At 42.9% G+C, this 27208-nt stretch overlaps 1 protein-coding gene across 4 annotated transcripts in view; it reads right to left on the bottom strand.

The window, feature by feature from the left end:
• Window positions 1-26754, bottom strand: part of ANO10 (anoctamin 10) — a 90793-nt gene extending 64039 nt beyond the window's left edge. For 3 of the 4 annotated variants that reach the window (XM_059664375.1, XM_059664377.1, XM_059664376.1), the window contains exons 1-8: window positions 20323-20475; window positions 19239-19436; window positions 18763-18897; window positions 11215-11334; window positions 7977-8546; window positions 5790-5845; window positions 3155-3229; window positions 945-1127 (exon numbers count right to left, since the gene is read on the bottom strand). In XM_059664375.1, the coding sequence (XP_059520358.1) occupies window positions 945-1127; window positions 3155-3229; window positions 5790-5845; window positions 7977-8546; window positions 11215-11334; window positions 18763-18897; window positions 19239-19436; window positions 20323-20461 (1476 nt within the window). In that variant the 5' untranslated portion in view covers window positions 20462-20475. Of the gene's footprint in view, window positions 1-944; window positions 1128-3154; window positions 3230-5789; window positions 5846-7976; window positions 8547-11214; window positions 11335-18762; window positions 18898-19238; window positions 19437-20322; window positions 20476-26691 lie in introns of those variants that run through there. The other variant, XM_059664374.1, reaches the window with a different exon arrangement.
• Window positions 26755-27208: the final 454 nt, after the last annotated feature.

Raw genomic sequence — 27208 nt, 5'->3', positions numbered from 1 at the left:
CAGATGAACATACAAACTAAAATTCTTAAGCATATGAGAAAAAAACTAAATAAGAAAGTTAGTTCAATAATCAGGAGATGAATTTATTCTTGATGAAAAGCAAGACTATGGAAGTTTAATGACAATGGACCCTCACCAAGGCTCTATCTCACTAAGAAGACTATACCATACCAAGAAGGTAGGTGCAGGATATAAGAAACAATGACCTAAAGCAAACATGACCCCAACACCAGTCCCCACTACAGAAGTAGTGAATGTAGTCGGAGCTCAATAAAAGTTCATTAAACACATGGTTAGGTTTTATGATTCTCCAATGATCTCCTTATAGTTCCTAAAAAATTTCAGACTTCAGGAACTCTTTTATTTTTACAATAGCACTAAGTAATTTAAACTATAAATTAATCTTCAGATTGGCATTCATTTTTAATGATGGGCTTCAATCTTTTCTTTGGTTTTAAAGAAAATTTTAAGTTTTTTTCAATTACAGTTTACATATTACTTGTATGAGTTTCTAGTGTGCAGCATAGTGGCTAGACAACCACATACTTCACAAAGTTCCCTCCGATGTTTCCAGACCCACGTTCAATCTTTTCTTTGTGTCTGAAGCGAGCCATGCTGCTGCCCCCATGGCCGTCTCACCCCCCCCCCGCGCCCCCCACCCCCCCCACCCCCCCACCCCCCTACCCCCCCCACCCACTCCCACCCCCCTACCCCCGCCGCCCCACCGGCTCTAGCTGCTGTTCCCACCACCTCGGCGGAGCACTCACAGGGTTCACCAAGCGCATCTCTGTGTTTTAGGCATAACTTCAGATTCAGGGCAGTAGCCCTTCGCTGGCTGGAGAGCACTGAGCTGAGACTGTGAGTGTTTACATGTGTGTAGGTACCCGGTACGTGACTGTTAGGCGCATTGAGTCAATGCTAAACTCAGCCAGGTTCAAGCTTACCAAATACGTCCCCATTTCTTTTTCCAGGATGACTTGTTCATATAACGTGGCATCGATGTCTGCCTTCAGAGCCTGCACCCTCTTCTTCACCTGCACGTGGTGCTTCCTTTGGAGCCAATAAGGCAGCAGAGACTCCACAACCTGGTTCAGGATCTGGGACATAATCAGGAGCGTGGCCAGGCTCTAAGGAGAAGCACATACATATTGGCCAGTGTAGCTTCATGAAACCACACCGTGTGTGCAGTTATGCAAATAAAATGGCCATTTTCAACCAATAGTATACTATTGTTATAAAAGCTAGTATCAGAAAAGTTAGGTGTTGGAATGATGTTTCTAATTTGTGTTTATTTTTCCACAGGGAAGACTTAGATTAAAATACAAAAAGATTATAATACAAATATTATTTAAAAATCAATAAAGAAAATAATAAAAATATTATTATAATAAAAAATAAACCAGTTATGAATCAGTAGAACAAATTTCCTTAAAATTGTGGTGGTTTTTTGGGTTTTTTTTTGGGGGGGGGGTTTGGTTATATCATCCTGGCTACAAAATATGAGTATCTAAATGGTGTTGCCAATTTTGGAAAAATAATAGCTTGGCCACAATGTTAAAAACATTATAAAACTAATACATCCCCCCACCCACTGTAAAAAACTTAGAAAATGAAAACTAAAAAGTCACCCATGATTCCACAATCAGGACAGAACCACTGCTAACATCTTGGATATTTCCAATCATATGTTGAAATTAAAGTAGCATGATCCACTACATATTATATGCAGCTTCGTATTGTTTCTTTCCTCTCGTTATATATTGTGAGCACTTTCCTGTGCCAATAAAAACTCTTTCTCTATTAGCCCAGGCACTGTTGTTGGATGCAGGGGTTAGTGCCAACCTGAACTATTACAAATGCTGCTCTTCAGATACCTACGTATAGGAATCTTCACCCCATCTCCCATTATTTATTAGGGATGAATTAAGGCTGCCGGAGTGGTTTCCAGAAGTGGTGTGTCAATTTCTACTTTCCCCAGACGGATATCAGTGTTTCCATCACACAACAAATTTGCTGATACTAGAATTCTATTTTTTCAAGAATCCTCTCCCATCCCTCTGTCCCCTGTTATGTGAAGGAGACTCTCTAAAGTGTAAGAAATGAGAAGTCACACCCCACTAACACTGTAGGTGGGACTGGGGAAGGTGTGTGCATCCAACTGCGTTTTCAATTTTCAAAAATAATTTTTATTTATCTTTAAATATATATTTATATTGACTTTAGAGAGAGGAAGGGAGGGAGAGACAGAAACATCAATGATGAGAGAGAATCATTGATCGGCTGCCTCCTGCATGCGCGCCCCCCCCCGTCCCTCCACTGGGGATCAAGCCCGCAACTTAGGCATGTGCCCTTGATCGGAATCAAAACCAGGACCCCCCAGTCCGCAGGCTGACACTCTCTCCACTGAGCCAAACCAGCTAGGGCTCAAAAATAATTTTTAAAAAGTAGCAATATATAGAGTGTAATTCTTAAGAGCACAACATTTAATTTACTTTTATGCAAGCTGTTAGGACCATAACTACAAAATACTAACTTTCTCTGTTATACAATTTTCTTTTAATTTCCTGAAAGATGATCCCACGTTCTCATATAAATACTAAGGAGCCTCGGCTCTGAGGCCGCTCACTAGCAAGCACAGGACATTCACACCAGGAGGGAGCAGCCCTCCCCGGCAGCTGCCTCAAGCAGAAAAAGTATTAAATATATGTCAGACTTTCTTAACACTTCCGAAAAGGATCTGCTGGTCTCTAAAGTACAACTTATAATTTAAAAATGAAATATATCAGACCTATGTAAGGCTACACCAATCACCCCCACCCTGAGACACACACAAAAGTTAAAAAAACGTTTTGTTGTTAGAATTGTTCTTACAATTCTATACAAATACAAATATATAGGAACTACATGTTTTATTTTACTGCCCTATATCATTAATTTTACAAGCTGGTTAGCTTCCATTCATTTCTTTTCAGTTGAGCACACTACACAGTGCTGATGGATTTTCTGTTTTTAATTAGAATTGGGCTTAGAAATAGACAGAATTGAAAAGGCTTTATTTGTGCAAATAGTAATGGGAAGCTGACTGCATTACCTGACCACAAGAAACCGCCTCTAAAGCCTGAGGAACGGATACCTCCCTGTTACTCACACTCACCTGACGTAAGAGCTTCATGTCCTTCAGGACGAAGGCGATGTAGAAGAGTGAGGCAAAGCAATTCAGAAAGTTGAACTGGCAAAAAAAATGGTAACAATATTTAGTGTTGCTTCATAGTACTTTACATTTACAACCATAAGTACTGCATTTAAAAACGCAACAAGAGGCTTCCAGCCCTGTTCTCCCTCCTCCTCCTCAGTGGGCACATCTATAAACCCTGCAGTGATGCAGGAGGCACCCAGAGGAGACTCAAGGCCATGAACCGGCTGGGGACCCAGGACTGGGTGAGTTACAGCACCAGGGCAGCTGACGCTCCTGTTTCTACCCTGTCCTTACAAGAGGGAACCAAGGCCCACCATGCCCCACCTCCAATATGGTAACCCAAGTGGCTCAGGTGGGTTCATTCCCCACTCACCCACTTAGAAGCTTGAAAATAGCCGGTGAACCCAGAGGAAGTGGTCGGGACCCCGCTCACAATGAGCTGCCAGGGGCCATCCTCTCCTCCCCTCCTTCCTGCAGGGCCCGCCATTGCCTTCCCCAAGGGGATTTGCCAGGATGGCCGGGCAGCACCAGCAAGAAGGACCCCCAACTCCCACCACCACAAGTAGCCCAGCCCGGGAAGCCTCCTGTGCCCACGGACCTGAGACTCCTCACCGTCACCGGGCGACGCCCAGGTAGATGAGTGGGGCCAGCAACAACCAGCCGAGTGTGGGAGGCATCTTTGTCACCACAGGCCTGAGACGCCCTGCCCTGCTCAGACACAGTTCTGGGCTGGGGATCCCACCATAACAAGTGCCATTTCTTCAAGCAGTTCCCCTGCTCAAGAATCTGCAACCACACCCTGCACTGACGGGTTTCCTCTCTGCCTCCAGCCTCATGCTGGCTACTGCCCGCTTAGCAGCATCCCTTTCTGAGAGTACTGCTGTGGGCACCTCATTAGTGAGCGAATAGGGAGTCATTGCAGAGAGTGAGCAGTAAGATCAATGCAGCCAGGGAGGGGTGGGGACTAAGTCAGAGCAGAGGTGGAAAGCGAAAGCCTGGGAGAGTGGGAAATGCTCTCCCCGTAAGATTGAAAAGGAAGGGAGAGGCCTAGCGAACACAAGCAGATCCTAACATGTGAGTCTTTCACAAGGCAGTCACCTGACAACGTATCTGAAATGTCAGAGAATAATAAAGTCCCACAAATAACTGAATTCTTCAAGCCAAATGGAGCTTTTTACCTCTAAGGGCAAAGGCTCCATATTAAAATCAATTTGAATGACTTTTTTAATGCATTACATGTTCCCCTGAATCTTACACAGAGAACAGAGAAGGTAAGTTCCTTGCTGATTCGCATCAATATTTTGAATATCAATTACTTCATGGGGCTAGAATGAGGCCTTCAGAGCCTTTTTGATATGCACAAATGTCCAAATTGCTAAACTGTTGAATTATTAGCACCTATTATGACAGGTTTTCTATTTCCAAGCCTGCTCTTGCCTCTATAAATTTACCTACTTCCAGAAACCTAAACATCTTCCCAATGGTAGTTTCTGCTCTTTTAAGGACTGAAAAACCAGATAAATAGGCTTCTCAAAATGATTTCTACAGCTAAACAAAGACTTTTTCTCAGTGGGGCCTCGATCTCTCCCTCGCGGAGTCAAGTACATGAACTGTGCTAAATAGGTTACAGTTGCAAGTTCAGAGGACTCCATGCACCTGTCTTGATTCTCAGTTATGGCACAGATGGCTGACGCCGCCTCCTGATAAGTGAGGGGCTTTCAAGCCGGCACATCTTTGTTATTTATAATGATGGTGGAAAGAGGCAGAATGTGTGAGCTTTTACACAACCTGCAAGCAAGTTACACAGTGCCTCTCTCCATCTCTCTCCTTCTGCCCATCAGAACATGCTGGGAACCTCCTCAACTCTAAGCATTCTTCACCAAAATTCATAAAAAAATAACTTAAGGTTCTATCACTAAATGAACTGTGTGTAACTGCAGGGATTGTTGAATAGTGAAGCATTCAAAGAAGTCACTGAAGAGAAGAGAAACATGACTATAAAGTAAATAATTAGCTTTTTTACATAAATAGAAATTAGCTATAAACAAATTTCTACATTTGAAGTCTTAAACCACATGCACATATACAAGACTACTAGCGGCATGGTGCATGACATTTGTGCACTGGGGGGTGGTCCCTCGGCCCAGCCTGCTCCCTCTCACAGTCTGGGACCCCTTGGGGGATGTCCACCTGCTGGCTTAGGCCGGCTCCCCAGGAGGAGTCCTTAGCGCTGCTGCAGAGCCAGGTGAGGCTCCCACCACTGCCACTGTGCTCACCAGCTGTGAGTCCCGCTTCTGTCTGACCGCCAGGGGGCAGCTCCTGCATTGAGCATTTGCCCCCTGGTGGTCAGTGTGCATCATAGCGACCAGTCGTTCTGCTGTTTGGTCAATTTGCATATTAGGGTTTTATTCGATAGGATTGAATGTAGATATAAACACACTTATTAGTCAATCCTTGTCTATTTGCTCAAAATATATTAACTATCTGATAGCTTAAAATTAGAAGCAAGTCTTCATGTTTATATTCCTAAATATTAAATGGTATTCATTAATTTCATAATTAAAATGAATTTGTACATAAAAACTCTACTTACCACTAAAACTTTCAAAATTAGATGATTCTGGTAGGCAGACTCCAATCTGTGATTCTCTAAAACATCAAAAGGAGAGGTCATTTCTCTCAGACAAGATAGCAGCAGGGAGCACTGTGGTGAGGTGAGTGAGACTTGCACTGTAGGCAGGATGTCAACTACAGAGCCTCAGTCAGTAAATGCGCTAGGCCAGTGATGGCGAACCTTTTGAGCTCGGCGTGTCAGCATTTTGAAAAACCCTAACTTAACTCTGGTGCCGTGTCACATATAGAAATTTTTTGATATTTGCAACCATAGTAAAATAACGATTTATATTTTTGATATTTATTGTATATATTTAAATGCCATTTCACAAAGAAAAATCAACCAAAAAAATGAGTTCGCGCGTCACCTCTGACACGTGTGTCATAGGTTCGCCATCACTGCGCTAGGCTGTCAATCATGCCTACTGCTCACCACCAGGAGCATCCGACAAGGAAAAAACCAAGGTTAAGACACATTTTGGGGGGTACCGCAGTATCACTGCAATCTGAAATTATTTTTTAAGTCTTACTGCTACAAAGAAATGTGGGATGTGTTGGCAAATGATCCCATAGACAGCCACCCCAAGAAGGACCCTGAATGCTAGTAAGTGGTGATGGTGAAACTGATAGCAACCTCTAAGCAGGGGTGGGGAGCATCCAGCCCACGGGCCGTAGACAGCCCTCGAAATCATTGGTCTGGCCCTGCCAAGAAATTAGAGGTGAGCTAATTAAATGTCTGAGCAAATGCAGCCGGCTAATTTTTTTTAATATATTATTTTTTTATTTCAGAGAGGAAGGGAGAGGGAGAGAGAGATGGAAATATCGATGATGAGAGAGAATCATTGATCAGCTGCCTCCTGCATGCCCCCTACTGGGGATCGAGCTCACAGGTCTGGGATGTGCCCTTGACCAGAATCGAACCTGGGACCCTTCAGTCCGCAGGCTGACACTCTACCCATTGAGCCAAACCAGCTAGGGCCAGGCTAATGTTAAAGTTGATAATTTTGTATGGCCCTCAAATGATGTTATAAATATCCAAGTGGCCCTTGGCAGACAAAAGGTTCCTCGCTCCTGCCTAAAGAGAAGGGCAATAAAGAAAGTGTTTTCCAGTGTGTGGTTTGAAAGGCTTAGCTTAAAGGGAAACTCAGATTTCCATCCTCAGCAGAAGAGGAGACACAGTGCAGGTCCCGGAGCCGCAGGACAGAAGAACAAAAGGAGGACTGCTGAGAAGAGCCACCGTGCACAGAGAGGCAGTGTTAGGCTGACTGGATTGGAAACCCAGCCCAGCCACTCAGCCACTGTTCGACGTGGGCAAGTCACGCAACCTGCGGCACTCAGCCTCCTCGTCTACAAAACAGAGCTGACACCACCCTCCTCCCAGGGTCACTGTCAGGATTAGGCAGAAGACACAACCTTAGCCCAGGATCGGCAAAGAGCACTCACCAAATGGTAGCAGTTGCTGTGCAATGACTATCAAAAATAATTTAAAATATCTTTGTGGTTAAGGCCTCGATTCTTCCTAAGGAATAATAACATGTTTGTGTGTTTGAATAAGTAAGTAAATGAAAGACTGAATGGCCTATCAAGGCTGTTTTTAAACCGTAAGCAGGTTCCTCTTTCACCGCAGACACACATGAGCACCTCCCTGAGTTCAATGGCAGCCCTCAGTGCCCGGCACAACTAGACAACTGGTTTTCAGATACTTAGACAAAGTTCATTCATCCAGAGTTTCAGGAAGATAATCCCATCTACTTTCCCCTTAGCATAAAGCCCAGCAGCACAGTACTAGGAGCACAGGTTTAGAACAGAGAGGTGGGGATCAGCCTGGCTCTTCCATCTGCTGCCTGAACCCTGTGAAGTCTCAGTATCTTTATCCATAAAACGGTGAAACGTGTCTTTCACGTGTCCTGAGGAGGTGAGAATGAGGCATGTGTCAAGTGCTTTGCAGGTACCTGGAATGGAGGAACTAGCACTCAATGAACGAGAGCTGTGGTGACCGTGATCTGGAAGCCACCGGAGCTCCAGAGCCCAGGACTTCTCCTCACGACTCTACAAGGAGCCCAGAGCAGCAGCCACCTGCTTTGCGAGGTAGCAGTTACCTGAACCCTATGGTGGAAGCGACATTGCTTACTGACGCATGAGATAGAAATGAAGCATCAAGCCTTACCCCACGAAGTTAAAAACTCGGCAGCATATCGATAGAGGCGGTTCAGGATCTCGATCACGATGGCATAGATGATGCTGGGCACGTACAACAGGACACTGGTCCACTCGGACCCGCTGTTCTCGTGGACATCCAAGGCCCAGGCCTCCAGGTCGAAGTAAATCATCATGATGTACAGAGAGAAGTAGAGGCAGAGGCACACGAACGGCAGAGAGACCAGGTAAATGCGCAGCTGCCGCTTGTAGCTGGGGTAGAGCGGCTCCTCCCTGCCCGTGATGGAGTTGATGCCCAGGACCCCGTGAAATCCTGGCCGGGGCTCCTCAAACTGCCTCTTCATGACCAGGGTCCCCCACCTGTAGGTCATGCTGGCACAGCTACGCTTCCACACTTCCAGGATCACTGTGGACCAGATCAGGTTGAAGGAGGCGAAGATCACATATTTGTCATAGTCTTCCCACACGAACAAGTAGTAAGGCAGCCCAATGACCGCCATGGGGATTAAGGCAAAAGTAAAATACTCCAAAAATCCAAAGTAAAGAGCGATCGTTTCCCCAAAGTAGCCACGGATACCATCTGTAATAAAAGGAAGGGAAAAAAAAGACCTTAATTACAGACTACCAAAGATTTTCTTTTCTTATCATTTCAATTAAGCTGATTCATTTCTTTAGCTAAGTGGGGATCACTTAATACCATAATTTCCCAATCAGTGTGTGATGCTAAACCCATCCTCCACGCAGTACAAAGACCCCATTTATCTGTATTGTATGCCTGACGCTTCCCCCAGCTTAGGGCCCAGGCTCTGCCAGGCACCCTGCGTCTATTGCCTCTGTATTTCCTCATCTGATGGATGCCTTATTCCCAAAGGAAAAAAATCACGGAGAGGTTTGTCCCAAATCTCCAAGGTCCTCCTTTAAACTCAGTCATGGCCAATAACACATTTTAACTCGCACTCCACTTTTAATTTATGCGCTCCACTTCTCTCCTACTTTAAAATTGTAGTTACAGATGTTCTTTCCAAAGATGACTCCCCATCCATTGTATCCTGTTCCCCCTACCTGAAGATATACATTTTCATCAATGTGTCATGGCAAGTCTTTCAATACATCAAAGAAAAATTAATCAAAAATGCAAAACGACATTCTACACCCTGACTTCCAGAACGTTATCTACACCTTCATATAAGCACCAGGAAGAAGAAGGTCCAAGCAATATCACTGTTAATATCCCGTGAACTTGACACAAGCTATCTAATCCAAGAGAGGCCACCAACACTGCGCCCTTTGTCGGCCGCATCCACACGGGTGAGTGTGTGGACTGTACAAGCACCCTGCCCCGGGACCAGGGTGGGATGCCAGGCGTGGGGGAGGTGCAGCAGTTGAAGTTATTTCTTGCTTAATTACACATAAAATGTAATTTTCTTAAGGTAATGTTCCAGATCAGTATATGGTTGCAGGTTAGAATAAACTGTGATTAGCTATTTTCTCCTATCCTTATTTTTTTCTCGCTAACCCAGGTAGCATTGATCACCACCTAAATGCCAAAATTTATAAACAGTGGGTATGTGAGGTTGCCTCAAATCTGAATCAGGTTGAAGAATATCTAAGCAATGTAAAAAAAAAAAAGGTGTTCATGGTCCTGGGCTCCAAATCAGATGACCGTCCTCTTTTGATCTCAAGGGGAAGTTCATTATCTGCCTGTGCCCCAGCTACAGTCACCAGTCCCAGCACCCCCAGAGGCCTCAGAACCACCACCACAGCCATGCTCAGCCTTCACCGTCAACTCCTTTTCTCCCCGTACTTTCTAAAAAGTACCTAATAAATACTTCACTACCAAGTCCTAGAAGCAATATTTAAATTTATCACCTCCTAAATGTAAAAATTTTAAAAATGTTATAGTGTAACATAAAATGACTACTGTGTCACCTGGAACTATCAAAAATAAAACTATTCCTTTTAAAGGCTACAAAAAAATTCATTCAGAATACAATTTCAAAATGTAATCTTAAAACAATTTTTATTCAGTTATAATATTGTAATAGTTGTTTTCAGAATGGAAATCAAAAAGGAAATCATTTTAGAGTGAATCCCTTAAATAAAATCAAAAGAGAAATATCCTTTAAGGAAAAACTGATAGTAATACTTATGGTGAAACCTACCAGCTTAAATATAATTCTTATACTTAAAAAAATATCTGAACCCCAAAATTCAGACATCCGTGTTGATATAAGTTTATTTATACAAAGTATGTTCAACACACACCAAATAAATTCACGGTTATTTTTATCACTATATTCACAGAAAATGGATAGACAACCGTAATGTACACCATGATACTTATAAACCTACCTCAAAAGATAGTAGGCCCACAAGTCGGCACCTAAGAATGAGCACAACTTGACTACAGTGGGGCCTTGACTTACGAATGTTCCGACTAACGAGTTTTTTGAGATACCAGCTGTCTCTCCGCTGATTTTTTGCATTGAGTTGACAGAGTAATTTAAGTTAACGATCTCCTTAACGAGCTCGGTCTTGGAACTAATTAAACTCGTAAGTCAAGGCCTCACTGTAACTCCAAATGATTAGCTCTAAAGCAGTGGTTCTCAACCTTCCTAATGCCTCGACCCTTTAATACAGTTCCTCATGTGGTGGTGACCTCCAATCATAAAATTATTTTCCTTGCTACTTCATAACTGTAATTTTGCTACTGTTATGAATCGTTATGTAAATATCTGATATGCAGGATGCATTTTCATTGTTACAAATTGAACATAATTAAAGCATAGTGATTAATCACAAAAACAATATGTAATTATATATTCAATATGTGTTTTCCGACAGTCTTAGGCGATTCCTGTGAAAGGGTCGTTCGATCCCCAAAGGGGTCGCGACCCACAGGTTGAGAACCACTGCTCTAAAGAAACAGAAATTTTCAAATACAAAATATTCACAAACTAAATTCTCATAGAACCTGTTCCACTCCAACTGTGACATGCACTCATGAAGGACACTGAACTGCCTGTGTTGTTGGTGAAATTGAGAGAAAGCCTGTAATTCAGTCCATCTAAAATCATATCAGAAATAAATAAACAGGTCATTAACCCCTCCTACTGCCCTGCCCCCTGTTGTCCAGCATGCAGCTGGTGAGCCCTGCTGGTGAGCCCCAGGGGGATGACACCACTGCTGGAGCCCGGCTTTTCACTGGCGGGTCTTCCTCTCTCTCCGGGGACGGCGTTGACACGTACCTATGGGCTGATACTTTAAACTGAACCCAGTGTACCAGGAGTCCTCCAGCTTCTTCAGGGCCTCATTGTCATGCAGTGGGAACACCTGAATCACGATGCCAGACGTGAGCAGTCTTCTCACTGCAGAGGGAAATGTGCCAAACAACATAAAATGAATCTGCGATCACTCATGATACTCTCCATGTGCTGCTACGAAGCCACTAGAGTCAGTGAGGAGTGCTCCACAGAGAGCAAGTGCACCCGCCTCCTCCAAAGGTGCATTCTCCTTTCGTTCTTCGGAATGGCACTATCTTTACTATTTCCTTTGACTATGGAAGCAATACAAGTCGATGTAAAATTTTAAACCATACAGAAATGTACAAATCAGAATTTGAGAGGCCCAGTTATTCTCTCCTTCCCCCCCAAAATAACCATTGTAAATAGCAATTTAATGTATAACCAGATTTCAAAATATATATATGTATATATATACACACACATATACATATGTACATATATGTATATGTACATTTATATATAGACATATATAAATGAGATTATTCTATATACATTATTCTGTAATCTTTTCTCATATAGCAATCCTATATAATAAAACCCTAATATGCAAATTGACTGAACAGTAGAACGACCAGCCGCTATGACACACACTGACCACCAGGGGGCAGATGCTCAATGCAGGAGCTGCCCCTTGGTGGTCAGTGCCTCCCACAGGGGAGCGCCACTCAGCCAGAAGCCGGCTGAAGAGCACAGCCGCGGTGGCGGGAGCCTCTCCCGCCTCCACTGCAGGTGGGCGGTAAGGAGCAAGGGGTCCCCGGACTGTAAGAGGGTGCAGGCCAGGCTGAGGGACCGCCCCCCAAGTGCATGAATTTCGTGTATCCAGCCTCTAGTATATATATGAATCTGCCAGTGCCAACATAAATAGAACATGAAGTGTCCTTTTGAACAGCTGCATAATATTCCCTTATATGAAATGCTATAATTTAATTCTCTACTGAAAAATATGTTCCCTTTTTTTGCTATCCTATATAATAAAAGGCTAATATGCAAATCGACTGAATGGAGGAACTACCAGTCTCTATGACGCGAACTACCACCAGGGGGCAGACGCTCAATGCAGGAGCTGCCACCTGGTGGTCAGTGCACTCCCCCAAGGGGAGCACCACTCAGCCAGAAGCTGGGCTCATGGCTGGCGAGCACAGGGGAGGTAGCCGGAGCCTCTCCTGCCTCCATGGCTGTCAGACATCGCCCAAGGGCTCCCGGACTGCAAGAGGGCGCAGGCCGGGCTGAGGAATCCCCCTCCACCAAGTGCATGAATTTCATACACCGGGCCTCTAGTTATAAATAACGTTAAAACTCTTGTACATATACCTTTTTCCACCTGTCTACTATTTCATTATTGGATATACTTAAAAGTAGAATTGTTAGGTCCAGGGGTATATGTATTTAGATTTGGACACATATTATAAAACTGCCCCTAGAAAATGTTACCAATCTATCCTCCCATTACCGTGATAGTAAGAGAATGGTTTAGTTCCTTTCATTCTTGATACTGATTATTTTCAATCCTTTCCAACTTTTCTAATCTGATAACAAAGACTTACATTCACAAACAGTGAATACCAAAATCAAGTCAAATACTTTCTACTGTCAGCAGTCATTTTGGCGAGTATGATTTTAATACTCATGCACATACCTAAAAGAGACAAACTAATTTAGCCAAAGACCGTATCTCCTAGTAACAATAAATGAAAACGGGGCACTCTCCTGTCCATAGCAACTTAGAGTGACTGGCTGGTTGGTCTTTAAGAGAAAGTGTATTCAGGACACATGGAGAACTCGAATGCCATGCCTGTGTCACACTTGGGGAGATGAGCACACAAGCTCCTAGTATTGCCTCCTGCTAAAGATTATGGCCGCTCAGTGGATGGAATCAGCATCAAGCAAAATAAGTCAGAGAAAGACGAGTACCACATGATTTCACTCATATGTGGAATCCATTTTAATGATCAAAATAAAATGTTGAACAAAATAGATCCAGAGACATAGAAGCATGGAGCAGATTGTAGAATCTCAGAGGGAAAGCAGGGATGGGTGGGAGGAGATCAACCAAAGAACTTGTATGCATATATGTATAACCCATGGACACAGAAAATAATAGGGTGGTGGAGGCCTGGGGCAGGGGGTGGGAACAGACTATATAAGGGGTCAATGGGAGGAAAAAGAGGACATATGTAATACTTTCAACAATAAAGATTAAAAAAAAAAAAAGAATGCTTTGCTGTTTTCATCCATTGATAAGCTTAGAGCTCTTTAAGGTTTATGAGCTGAACTCTTATCTCCTACCTACCTAGTCCCCAAAGATAGGTGAGGAGAACATCAGCCAACAAGTCTCTCAGTTAGGAACAAAAATAAATGTCTGCGGCGTGAAAAACAAAGCACGATTTCTTAGAAATAAAAGGAAGGATGAAAATTAAAATGAGATATCTGATACTAAAAAGTCTGGGTCTAAAAAGGTCTTAATACAGTATATGGTTCTTCTTACAATTATTTCTCATGTAAGCTATAGAGAAGAACAGTTTTTAAAAGGTAGGGTTGTAATGAAGTCCTCCTTAGTGATTGGAAAAGGTATAAGCTTTAAGTTCAATGAGCCTTTGGTGCTATCCAACCCACCTTTAAGTATTTTTATTCTAAAGTGTTTCTGTGGATTTTTTTCTTAGCTAATATTGGTGCAAGTCGATCACCCACAACGGTTCTGATTCTTCTCTTGTTCTTGGGGACGCACAACTATAGCATATTCATTCTTCCTGTTATTATCTTTTTCAGTTATTACATCAATTTTTTTAACTTTGAACTGATCTACAGCATCTAAATTATTATTTTATTATTTCTAAGTTGTGGGTTTTTTTAAATGACTCCGTTCTACTGTAGAAGACTTTCCAGCCAGGCATAAAAACCAGCTTGATGCTTCTAAAAATAGGACTGTGAAGAGACTATAAAGCCACAGCTCCTAAATTATTGGGCTTCTCTTCACCATCAACGCCAAAAACATGGTTCAGGTTTCAGCTTCTAAAAATAGAGGGTTTTTTAAAAAAAATCCTTCAACCTTCTGATGTCAGCTAAGAACGTAATTAACAGGTGCCTTACCTTCAAAGGAGAATATGATGCTCTTCGGGCCTATTTATAGAAAGGAACAACTTAAACCAGGATTCCTTCCTTCAGGAGGGCTGGAGGATCCGTTGTCAAGCACTAGGGTTAGTCCTGTTACAGCCATTTAACAATTAGCTAAACAACCCAAAATCTAATGGAAGAGGGAGTATAAGTAACCTGGCTGACAACTGAACCCTCTAAATCAGCGGTTCTCAACCTGTGGGTCGCGACCCCTTTGGCGGTCCAGCGACCCTTTCACAGGGGTCGCCTAAGACCATCCAGCATATCAGATATTTACATGACGATTCATAACAGTAGCAACATGACAGTTATGAAGTAGCAACGAAAATAATTTTATGGTTGGGTCACAACATGAGGAACTGTATTTAAAGGGCCAGAAGGTTGAGAACCACTGCTCTAAATTAAAGAATGCAATAACAATACTAACAGTACTGCTTTTGCCTTTGGCTAATGTGATGTGCTTAGTTAAAAAATAAAAACAAAAATCTCTCACACTCCTTACTGTGTCTCTGGGCAACAGGGAGGGGCAGGTCGTGCTGCCTCGAATCAGCCTCAGCAAAGGGGTGATGAGCACACAGAGTCCCGACAGGGAGAGAAGGCCCGCAGCAGCCTTTGCAGGTGAAGATGGGGCCCTCTGCACCCCTGCAGTTTTTGCAGCTGCTGCTGTGCCCCTGCACCCCCTCCCAGGCCCCACCTGACTCTAGCATTCTGGTGTGAGAGCCCACTTTTGTTTTAGTAAGGAAAAACTGCTTCTTGAGGATACTTGTGTTTTCAAAATACATTCTTATATTCCTGTATTATTTTCACTGCAAATATGTATATAGCAAAACACAGTGCATGTATACACATGTATGTGTGTGTTTATATATACAGGGTGTCCCCAAAAATGTACACATACTTTGAATAATTATTAATTCCAATGGGTTAAATCTGAAAAGAAAAAAAACATAAATTGAGCTATCAGCTGTTAATTGTGAATACATTTTTGGGGGACAACCTGTAAATACTGATATACACGCTATACCCAGCAAAATCATAAGATATATAAAAAGCCCTTTCCGTGACGACTAGGACAACCAAACGACGGCACCTCTTGGTCCCTCCCCGCGGCCCACAGGCTCTGATGGCAGCAAGGAGGGGAGCAGGCGGGGCAGTGAGTAGCAGCAGGCTACCGCACGCAATTTCGTGCGCTGGGCCTCTAGTACATATATAAATATATCAATAGCTTAATCTTCTTACGTACATGCCTGCTACGTGATACTTGAAATCTACTCTAATATTCTTATAAGGACAATTAATAATTTTAAAGACAGATTATACCTGACACTCTAATCTACCCATCTGCATATAGAAGATATTCAGAGGAAATTACCATAATGCTCTAAAAGAATAACAACATAATAAAAGGCCTAATATGAGACATGCCATATGCCATCAATCATCAGACAGACATTTTAAGACAGAGCTTTAACCTAAATAACATCCCTGAAGATACCATTAACACATAAGACATTTTTGGCTCCTTTAACTCCACTTTCTAAAGAAAATCTGTCACTCGGTTATTTGCATGACTGTTAACGATGAGGGATCAACGGGAGAAGGCAGAGTCTGGGAATACGAAGATCTTAGCTCACACAGCAAACGAGATGATATGCCCAGCAAGACAAACACTGACAACTAAGACACACAGCGCACTCCCAGGTCCCGCAGTGCTGGCTGTGTGATGGGTGAGGGAGAGCTCTGAGTGTGCAGCTCACAATACTACCTCCTGCCTCCAAATCATGTCTACAGTGACACATGGTGCCATCTACTTAATGAAAGCTTTCTATCACAACACAACATTATGGCAAGCAAAATTATCATCACTGCATTTAAAAATCAAAATCAAATTAAGCCTAAGGCAAATGAGCATGTTTCTCATGGAAGCCTTGGCCAGCTCTCAAAGCATCGTGGGGGTCACACCGAACAGGGTACAAGTCCTCCCCTCTGCTTCAGAGAGGAGGCTACCCCAAGGGGGAGCGGCTCCCTCAAAACTCAATGGTGAAAATAAGCTTTTCCACTTATCTCTCTGGATTAAACTTATTGAAAATCTAGGGCTTTAAATTACTCTAAATTTTATTACTTGGACTCTGAAAATAGTTCACAGTTTGTAATTATGCATTTCTTCTTCAACAGAAATTATGATTATAAAGTTAAAATGGTGCAAAATTCATGATGGCATATTAGAGATTATATTGTCAAAGACATAAAGATAGAGAATAATACAGAACTTTAAAATACAGACTTGGCAACTTAATATGATTCTTATCTCAGGTGGTATAAAAGTTTTTCAAATGACCATGATTTAAATGATTTTATTGTTTTTATATTTACTATAAAAAAAGAGCCCTGACTGGTTTGGCTCAGTGGATGGAGCATCGGCCTGAGGACTGAAGGGTCCCAGGTTCGATTCCGGTCAAGGGCATGTACCTTGGTTGCGGGCACATCCCTTGTGGGGGGTGTGCAGGAGGCAGCTGATTGATGTTTCTCTCTCATCGATGTGTCTAACTCTCTATCCCTCTCCCTTCCTCTCTGTAAAAAAATCAATAAAAATATATATTAAAAAAAAAAAATAGAGGAAGTGAGGGAGGGGGGCAGGGAGGAAGGGGAAGGGAAGGCCCTTGTTTACAAAAGCCTCATCTTTCCTGCAAGAAAGTTTTTACCTAAAGATGAGAACAGAGCAAATACAACCAAAGAACTCTTGACGGATGAAGAAAATTTTTCTGAAATCATGCTAATCTCTCATCTCTCTATTAAAAGAACACAGGTCTAACAAAAACGGCCACAAAATAATCAATATCAAGACATATGCAGACACCTGGAAATGTAGACAATCAAGAATGATGAGGATCAACATTCAAATTTCCTGACAGCTCCTAAAAGCCACTCAGGTCAACAAGGAGAGCAAGGAAAGGCAGCATAACGCATGTTAACAGCATTACTCAGACAGGAAGACGACAAAATCCAGTTCACATGCAAGTCAGGCAATAAAGAACCAAGACATATTCTTCTCAAGTTCACATAATGAGAAAGAGAGAGAGACTTAAGAGATATACCAACCAAACACAACGAGTGATCTATGATTGGATCATGCTTTGACAAACCAGCTCTAAAATATAGGGTGTCCCCCCAAAATATAGGGTATCCCAAAAATGCATACATACACATTGAATAAAGGCAGTGCCTTTATAATTATTCAATGTGTATGTATACATCTTGGGAGGACACCCTGTATATTTGGTGACAACTGAGAAAATTTAAATACGGACTGCTTCTTGGGCATCTATCCTCCTGGGTGAAGACTGAAAGGTAGTGTTAAATGTATTTATGCTTTAATAATACTTTAGTAATAATAAAACAGCATTAAAGTCTAGAAAGTATATTAAACTTTCTAGCCAGACTAGGGGACACAGAAGCTCACATGTTTAAAGTGTATTTGAACCCTGACCGGTTTGGCTCAGTGGATAGAGCGTCAGCCTGCGGACTGAAGGGTCCCAGGTTCGATTCCGGTCAAGGGCATGTACCTTGGTTGCAGGCACATCCCCGGTAGAGGGTGTGCAGGAGGCAACTGATCTATGTTTCTAACTCTCGATTCCTCTCCCTTTCTCTCTGTAAAATAATTCAATAAAATATATTTTAAAAAATAAATAAATAAAGTGTATTTGAGGCAGCAAAAATGCTCTGGGGCTTTGCCACTATCTGGGTTTGAGGCAAACTTGGAATTATGCATTGTAGTAAACACTTGCATTCTGCGAACCAGCATCTCATTCAAATGGAATTACCTAATGTCAGCTTTCATTCAGGTCTTGTCACCTTGTGATTCTTCCTAACCTTTCTATGTGTGCTTGTGCTCATACCAGGGAGATGAGAGGAGGTGGAGAGAGAGCTCCAGGAAAAGACCAGGTCTCCGTTTTCATTCCTCCACAGCGTTTCATTATAGGACAGTGCTTGGGCATAAAGGAAACTTTGCTCATTTTAACAGTAATATGTCCAGGTATTCACACTCAGCTTTACGCTAACTGAATGCTGTGAGACCTTGATAATAAGAAGTACAAACCATGTAGAACAAATATGTTGATCAAAAATGTGCAATATAATGTATTAACCAGTCACCCCAATAAATTCAATTAAAAATATAATAAAAATAATAATACATGCAACATAATGAATCTGTAAAGGCAAAAGATACGTTCATGAAAAAATAAGTTATTGTAAAGTTGTGTACGTTTCCCAGTAAGAGGGAAAGAAATAAAACTCCTGTAATGTGTTATTTATGTCTGTGAAGAAAAAGTAATTGCATTAGAACATGTATTCATGAAGCTGGTTGAGATAATCACTTACATAAAGATTTTCCTGGATATAGCTTTGCCTGGGGGTAACCAGGGATCATTTTTTCATCTCTGGCTCTAAGATTTTCAAGTTCATGTTTGATAATGAATTGGCGTTCTGCCATTGTGAGAAAATCATCATTGTTATCTAAAATAAAACAAAAATTTCCAGTTATTTTCTCAGTAATAGCCAAAATAAAGTTAATAGTATTCAAATAACCTGGGGTTGTGGAAATATTGATACAAACAATAAATAACTAACATAAGGAGTAAGCAAAATAGGAAAGTGGTAAATTTAACAAAATATAAAGCTCCTCATATTGCTTTTGCTTTACAATGGCAGTGTTGAACAATTGTGATTTGTATGACCTGCACAGTCTCAAATATTTCTATATGCCCTTTGCTAAAAAAGTTTGCTGACCCCTGATCTATTCATCAAAAACTTCTCTTTGATAAATTAATTCTGATGGAAACCGTCCCGGGACTCACCATCAAATCCTTTGAAGTTGTGTCGGGTTCCGTAGGTGAAGGCTCTCATGGTGTTATCATTGCACTCCTTTACCAATCCCACTGCTTCTGCCCCCAGTAACAATCTAATATTGGAGGCACCAACAAGATATAAGTTCTGGTTTTCCACTGTTTCTTTCTCATATTTATTTAACAACGGTCTGAACAACAGCTGGGCACCTTTGAAAACAAAAGGTAGGAACAATCTTAGAAAGAGACAGACATAACAGTTTCAAAGATGAAAACTTTCTAAATAAATATTATGTCTCTAGTTTAGTAGAAAGAAAATAAATTATATTAACAATTTAAATCCATTTTCCAAATAAATAAGAAATATAAGTAAGTTGGAGATGGCAGGTTCTTTATAGCTTTTTGAAATAACAGTCAAAGCTGGAAAATGCAATAATAAGTGGCTTGCAGTTACTCAAACTAGAAATAAATATGAGACAAGAATTCAATATTTATTAGTTCTATGCATAAATTTGCACTAACTATAAAGGATAAGGATATAGTTTCTAATATAAAAATAACAGGTCAAAATTTAAGAAAATTAATTTGAAATAAAATATCCCAGTAAAAATGCCTCAAATGTTCCACAATTACATTGAACTATAACAGATTGTGTGACTGATTCCCAATAGGTAAATCAATAATTTTCAATGATTTTTCCCATAAATGTCTACATTTGAATAAGTTTAATGATAGTTCTCTTCAGTAGGTTTCCAAATGTTACGAGTAGACGTTAAGCCCAGTCAACGTGGCTCAGTGGTTGAGCATCGACCCATTAACCAGGAGGTCACAGTTCGATTCCTGGTCAGGGCGCATGCCCGGGTTGCAGGCTCGGGTCCCCAGTGTGGGGCGTGCAGGAGGCAGCTGATCAATGATTCTCTCTCATCATTGAGTTTTTCTCTCTCTCTCTCTCTCTCCCTTCCTCTCTGAGATAATAAAGACCAAAGAAACAGACATTAATTTTAGAAATATATCTATTAAAAACTACAAAACACACTTGAAAAAAATGTTTAGTCACTGAGCATGAGTAAGTCTGAGTAATATTTCTTTTACGCACCTCCATCTTTCTTCCTCATGGTAATTCTGTTTTTCAGCCATTCCTTGGTTTCATCTTTGACATCCTGAGCAAGCTCTATGACTACCAGGGGCGTGAAGGAACTCTCGAAAGTATCCAGAGCTGATAAGGTCACTTTCATCTTTGATAAACTTGCTGAAAATTAAAATAAAATAAAAGGCACACATGGGATATAATGGGAAAGAGAAACATATAAATTGTATTTGCATTTTCTCTTAGTTACACCTAATTCTGACTTAGAAGATAAAGCAAAATGTCTCCTGATCCTGACAGGTTATATGACCGGCTTAACCAATGGTTCAAGCACACGTGTGAGCCGGCCCCTCTACCAAGATGAGGTAACACCATCCATTTCCGTAAGCAACTCAGAATACAATAGGGAAGACATTCAGGTAACAGAAAAGTAACAGTATAAAATGTACTCTCACACAAGAGGAGTTAGAAACTATTTACAAAGGACGTGACAGCAGAACAGGATTTAGAAGAATGAATAGGTGTTTGCCATACAGACAACGGAAGGCATTCTAAGTAGAGAAAGCTGTATTACCCTACAAACTAATAATGAAAAATAGTCCACCGGTGTGGCTCAGTGGTTGAGCACTAACCTATGCACCAAGAGATCACCGGTTCAATTCCCAGTCAGGACACATGCCCAGGTTGTGGGCTGGGTGCTGCAAGAGGCAGCTGATCAATGTTTCTCTCTATCCCTCTCCCTTCCTCTCTAAAAAAATCAATAAAAATAATTTTTTAAAAGTTCATTCATTCAATAAATATTTTTAACAGAAAATAAAATAATAAAAACTAGCCAACACGCTCAGAAAAGGTGCATTATCTATGTGAAGGGTGGAGGGAGGATGGGAATGAGCTGGTAACTAACAAGGGCCCATGATTACAAAGGAACTGGGCTTTGTCCAATGTACGCTGGGAGTCACTCATTTGTTATGAGAAGGGAACTGACACAGTCCAATTTCATGTTGTGGTATAGAGTTGATCTCCCAGCATCAGCTTTCTCTGTTACCTTTACTTCTGTTACCAAGCTTGAAAAATAAGAGTCAACTGGAGACCCACAAGTGCTATTAGTCACTAAGGCCTATCGGCCTCTGTAGAATATTTCTCATATGAATCTCTCTGACCCAGTGATTCTCAGGGGGCGATCTTCAGACTTTAGACTTACTTATTCTACCTTTGAACGTGGTGTAAGTTTTAATGACTCCAAAGGATAAGTATAAATCAGTTTTCTAGAACAATCACAAAAGGAGTGACCAACACCATACAACGAACATCTACCCTCTCTTTGGAGGAAATCTTGCAGCAAGCTGATCAAAGAGATCCAGGTTGTCTAGCTTGGACTTTATAAGCTTTGTTTTTTTTTCTCTAACAGAGCATAAGTTTTGTTTGGGGCAACACAGGTATTATAAATCAATGTTATTTTCAAATTATACTACAAATATATCAGGAATACTATTAAAGATACCAACCAAATCAAAAGTCAGCACACTGGGCTCTATGAAGGAAACCAGATCAAAATAGGACCTAATACTCACCTCCAAGCAGCTAATGATATAGCCAGGATTTATACAGCTGGCAGTTAGAGCTATGGAACTCAGAACACTTCATGTGTCAAAGTTTTGGATCAAGCAAAGGGAGAAGCTGTGCTACACAGGGGAATAACGCGTATAAATCAATAAAGTGAGACTCAGGACAGTGTAGAACAAAATGACTGCAACCACTTAAGAATACTTAATGCTATCATTTACATCTGACCCAATGGCCAGTAGGAGTCACTGTCGGTTTCTGAGCAGAGGACTAACTAGGTGTCAGAGTGATATGACTCCCAATAGGTAAACTTGGGGAAGAAGAATATGGGTGATCTTCCTGGTATTCTTTCAACTCCCCTGAACTTTTGGAATCTTTCATTTAAAAAATGTTGGGGGACCATGTTAATCTACCAGTAGACTATGAGATAAGCATCATCATCTTTTAAATGAAAATATCAAACACAATCAACATTAATCACGTGCATACTGTGAATCAAGCTGTGATAGTCTGGAAAGTACAAAATAAATAAGGTCTCCATCTTGCTTTTGAGGAGCTCCCAGTCTAATAGCAGAAGCATGTGTGCATCCAATCATCCTGACACCTGAGCTAAATACCTCAGCAATAACCCAGGGTGGAGGGGCCTCCTGAGGAGGGGGACAAACTTTCTGGGAAAGAAGGAAGAGAACTAGACAACCTACAACTTGGAAAGATAAATGGATGGCTCCAGGGTTCCTAACTGGAGGCATGGAAAGAATAACTGTGCATGAACAAAGAGCAATGATGAGAAGACTGGTTAGGCGAAGGGAACAATAAATTGCTCAGCAGGGCATATGTAGATGGCATCAAAGGTCAAAGTTTTCTACCAAGTATGCACTGGCAGGTAATAAAAGGCCTACCTCATAATTGCCGGGTCATAAAACAATCTTTCTGAGACATGAAAAGCAGGCTTCAGTTTTAAACGTATATATGAGCGCTATTTACAAACTCATAGTAAATATTTGCTCATTGATTTATTCTCATTTGAGATATAATCTCCCTTTTATTCCTCAAGGAACATTCTTTTTCCATTAGAGCATTTTAATTGTGTCTCATGTTCAAACTCCAGCCCAGAAGGAGAGAGAGAAAGAGAAATGATCCATAAGTGCTAGATATACTTATGAGGATATATATTAAACTGGAAATGCAACATTTGGCAAATAAATTGAGAAGTTAGGCATGACATAGTTTTTTCTCCTACAATGTGTATATACATATATATATCCTATATAATAAAAGACTATTATGAAAATTGTCCCCTTGACCAGGAGTTCGACCAGGGGGCAGGGCCAGGCCAACCGCCCACGTCCCCTCCCCTCAGCCAGCCCCACCCCCATCAGCCTCCCCACAGGGGGCAGGCCGGCAGGACCCCCGTGCGCAAATTCATGTGCCGGTACTCTAGTACATAATATAAAAACAACATATCCTAGATGTACTAATTCAAAAGAATATAATTTGAAAGACTATATGTACCCCTATGTTTACTACAGAGGCACAACCTTAGTAAGATTTTCAGTACATTACAGACAAAAGTATCACAATACATGATATACGAAGAGTTCTAACAAATTCACCAAAATATCTCAAAAACACTGAAATCACAAGTCACAAAAGAATGTAAGTGGCTGACACACATTTAAAAGGATATTCAAATTTACTAATAAAAAAAATGCAAAAGTAACAAGGAAATACTTTTCCTTTCTCAGATTTGCAGAGATTGAAAGATAAAGAGAACCCAGTTACAAACAATCAGGCCTTTTCACACATTGATGACAGAGATAATATGTGCCATTCATTGGGCCACAGTGTACTGACTGTCTGGGTTACCTAAGAGGCAGGAATCCTCTTACACCACCTGTGCTCTCTTTTTCCTGTCCCTGCAACCCTGAGCACTACTTCCTGTGCCTTCTGCTCAGGAAAATTGTCACTGTACAGTAACACCCCTGGGGATGCCCTCTCCTTGGGAGATCCCTGCCCCTCTCTGTATTGGGCATGCACGGGATACAGGCAAGGCAGACTTGTACTCTGCAGTTCGCTGGCCAGTGGCATCCAGGCCGGCTCTAATCCCACTTCTCCCCAGTGATGTGAGTATCACGTGCTAGATGATGGAAATTAGAAGCCTCATGGCAGCATTGGTCTAAGCTGAGTTCTGCAATCTGCTTTTACCAGAGGGTCTTAACGGGAGCTTGTTCACCAGCATTATGGTGAACATGGGAGGAGTACATGGGACCAACATACCAGATAGGGGCACAGGGCACTAAGGGTGGGTACAGGAAAAGGCCTCATGGTTTCAGTTAGGGCTGATCTAAACAAGCATATTCAACATATGCAGACGTCTTGAGCACTGGAGGGAGAATGCTTTCCACTACCATAGCCAACACCCCCCTTTTATCCAGACTGTCAGCCAGGACAGCAGCCAGGAATGACTACAGCATGGAGTGACAGGTTCCACACAGGCCTTGGGGCACAGGCTCAGCAGATAGCCACCCCAAATTCTGTTCTTCTTTATCATGTGTACAACGGCACACAGGGCCGGAGAGAGCTCTACAAAGGAACTGGATTACTGATTTATGTGTCTTTTACATTAGCCACTGGAATCACTTAACTACAGAGGTGAATCCTGACTATGGGGATTGAAACACATGAAAAGAAACCCACTGCGAGTTCAACCATGTGTGTGTATGGGGGGTGGGGGGAGGCAGGGCGCGTAGCTGCATATTTTATCAATGAACAAAAAAATAACAGTGGGCGCTTTACTCTCTTCCTGAGTCTGGGTAAAGGGGGGGGGGGGAATAAGTGGAATTATCATAAATTCAAAGGCCAATAAGAGAATGCACAAGGCTGTCTTTAGGAATCAACTTGTTCCAGACCCAAGGAGAAGCGTGAAATAAAATGACAAAACCACTCGATCATGAAGCAGAAGGGAACACGTCCGTGAGAGAAAAATGAAGGGCCACGCTGATGGAGCTGGAGGACGAGAGGGCTTCCTGGGGAGGAACGCTGTCGTCTTAGTGGCCAGGTCTAGAAGGGGGACGGGACTCCCCCAGAGACAACCCAGCGGCATCCTCTGAAACCTCCGGCAGGCGGTTAAGTTTGAGAGCCATGGTGGGACACTCCCTCCTTGGGATGTAGGGCAGCCGCCTCTCAGTTATGCAGGAGATGGGCAGATAGGGGAGTGGCCATTCAGCACTGCACACACCCACCCTCACTAGGTTTCTCAGTGACACCCACGGTGCAGGGAGGCTGGTGAGGCCCACTCCCCGAGGAACGTATGTGGGAACCTCGACCAGCAGGAAGTTGGAGATGAGACAGGGCACTCTGAAGACAGCCTGGCCACAGGGGCCCAGGCCTGACTGCACGACGCACAGTCAGAAGGCTTAGTCACCCAACTGAGTCTTGCAGGGAGTGTGACCAGTGAGGCGAGACAAGACTATGTCCTCCTCTCACTCACACTTTCTGTCTACTGTCATTACTACCGAGATTTTGGTCATTTGGGCTGGATAATGTCTAAAAATCTGGGGCAACCCTGAATCTCACCTCAAAGTACATGAGCTGGCCCACAGTTGAAACTCTGGTATGTGATAAAAGAATGAATTCATACGGCCAACTAAGTGTTACACAACCATTTAAAAGAATTCGTAAAGAGCATTTTGAATGATCCGGGAAAATGGTGAGGAAAAAACAAAATAATTATCAAGTAACAGATAATATAATCCCAATTCAGTAATAGGTACATTTAAATACACAAAAAAATACCAAAAAAAAAAAATTGAGAAGAATTGCACCAATATTTTAATGGGCTTTTCATTTTCGTCCTTATACTTTTCCTCTATCTTCCAAGTTTTTTATAATGAAAAACAAATTTCACTGTTTTTTTAAGGGCACACACTCTCCAATTTACCAGGCCTTTTCTATACCTTTACATTTTAGATCTTTTAAATGTCATTCTTCATGGCAATTCTAAGATTCTTTCAGCGGTAGGATCAGATTTTTTAGAATTACAACTCCGCAGGACTTAAGCCAATGTGATACAACTGCTGATGAGACTGAATAAACCTCAACTACACTTTTAAAATCCCGGACCTTCATGCATTGTCTCATCTGCTCAAACAGGGTTTTACAGAAGGCAGCGCCCACGAGTGCTGCTCTGCGCAGGCACCGGGAGAATGAGAGCCGCCGGAGGAGGACCCCGTTCCGTCCATATTTCTCGTGTGTCCGCGGCACTGCCCCTCACTTGCACCTACTATTCAAACCGTACGATGTGTCCCAGTCAGACGCCTGGAAACCCGATCAGCCCGCCAGCCCGCCCCGCCACACCCTTCCTGAGACTCCCTGCACCCCAGATTGCCAGGGGAAACGTACATCATGGGCCTCTGCGAGCTGGTCCTTCCCATGATTCGCTGACTCCTCCACCCGACTCACGACCACCTTCCCCAACGTTCTGAGCCTCCCTCCCCGAGGAACCCCCATCCTCAGCTCGCCACCCCAGATTTCGGCCTCACCGCCTCTCTTCCACTCCATTCCTCAACCCTCCACGCCCAGACTCCTATCCCCTCCCCCTATCTGCGACAGCCACTCCCCCCCCAATACCTTCACGCCTCCCTCTCCCCACCTGGGCACCCCCAGCCCACTGCCCCATTCCCGGGACCGCCAGCTCGGGGAGGTCCCTGGGAGGAAGGGCGGCGGTCGGGAGGAGTCTCAGGAGGCGTCCCGGGTTTGGATTGGGGCGCTGGCCCGCCGAGGGCGAGGGGGTCCGAGGTTCCCTCCCCCACTCACCGGCCGCGGCGGCGCTCCACGTCTTTGGGGGCGGGCCGAGTGCCGGGGAGACCGGGAGGCGGGGCGGGGCGGGGCCTGCGGGGCGGGGCCTAGACGCGATTACGCGCCGGCGGGGGGCGGGACCATGGTGGGAGGCGGGGCCTAGTGCGTGTCGCTCCAGGAGAGGACCGGGTTGGCCTACTTGGCCTGTCACGTGGAGTGGTAGCGGAGCCGGGAAGGGGAGAGGCGTGTCTTCTGGCCTGTCACTCTGAGTGGGGGCGGGACTACGGTAAGACAGGCGAGGCCTCGCTGGGCTGTCACTCCGAGGGGGCGGGACCACATGCGGGAGGCGAGGCCTGTCACTCCGAGGGGGCGGGACCACAACGGGAGGGGCGAGGCCTCCTGGGCTATTGTACTTAGAGCCGGTAATACTTCACCTTTTCCTCTTTTTCCATCGCTTAAGGTCCAGAATCCAATTTTCTTGTCGCTTTCAAGTATCATTTTAATTGTAACTCACTTTCAGGTGGTGAAACCCCAA

The sequence above is a fragment of the Myotis daubentonii genome, chromosome 14 (assembly GCF_963259705.1).
Source record: "Myotis daubentonii chromosome 14, mMyoDau2.1, whole genome shotgun sequence".
NCBI lineage: Eukaryota > Metazoa > Chordata > Mammalia > Chiroptera > Vespertilionidae > Myotis > Myotis daubentonii.
This window is presented reverse-complemented; position numbering and strand designations above follow the sequence as displayed.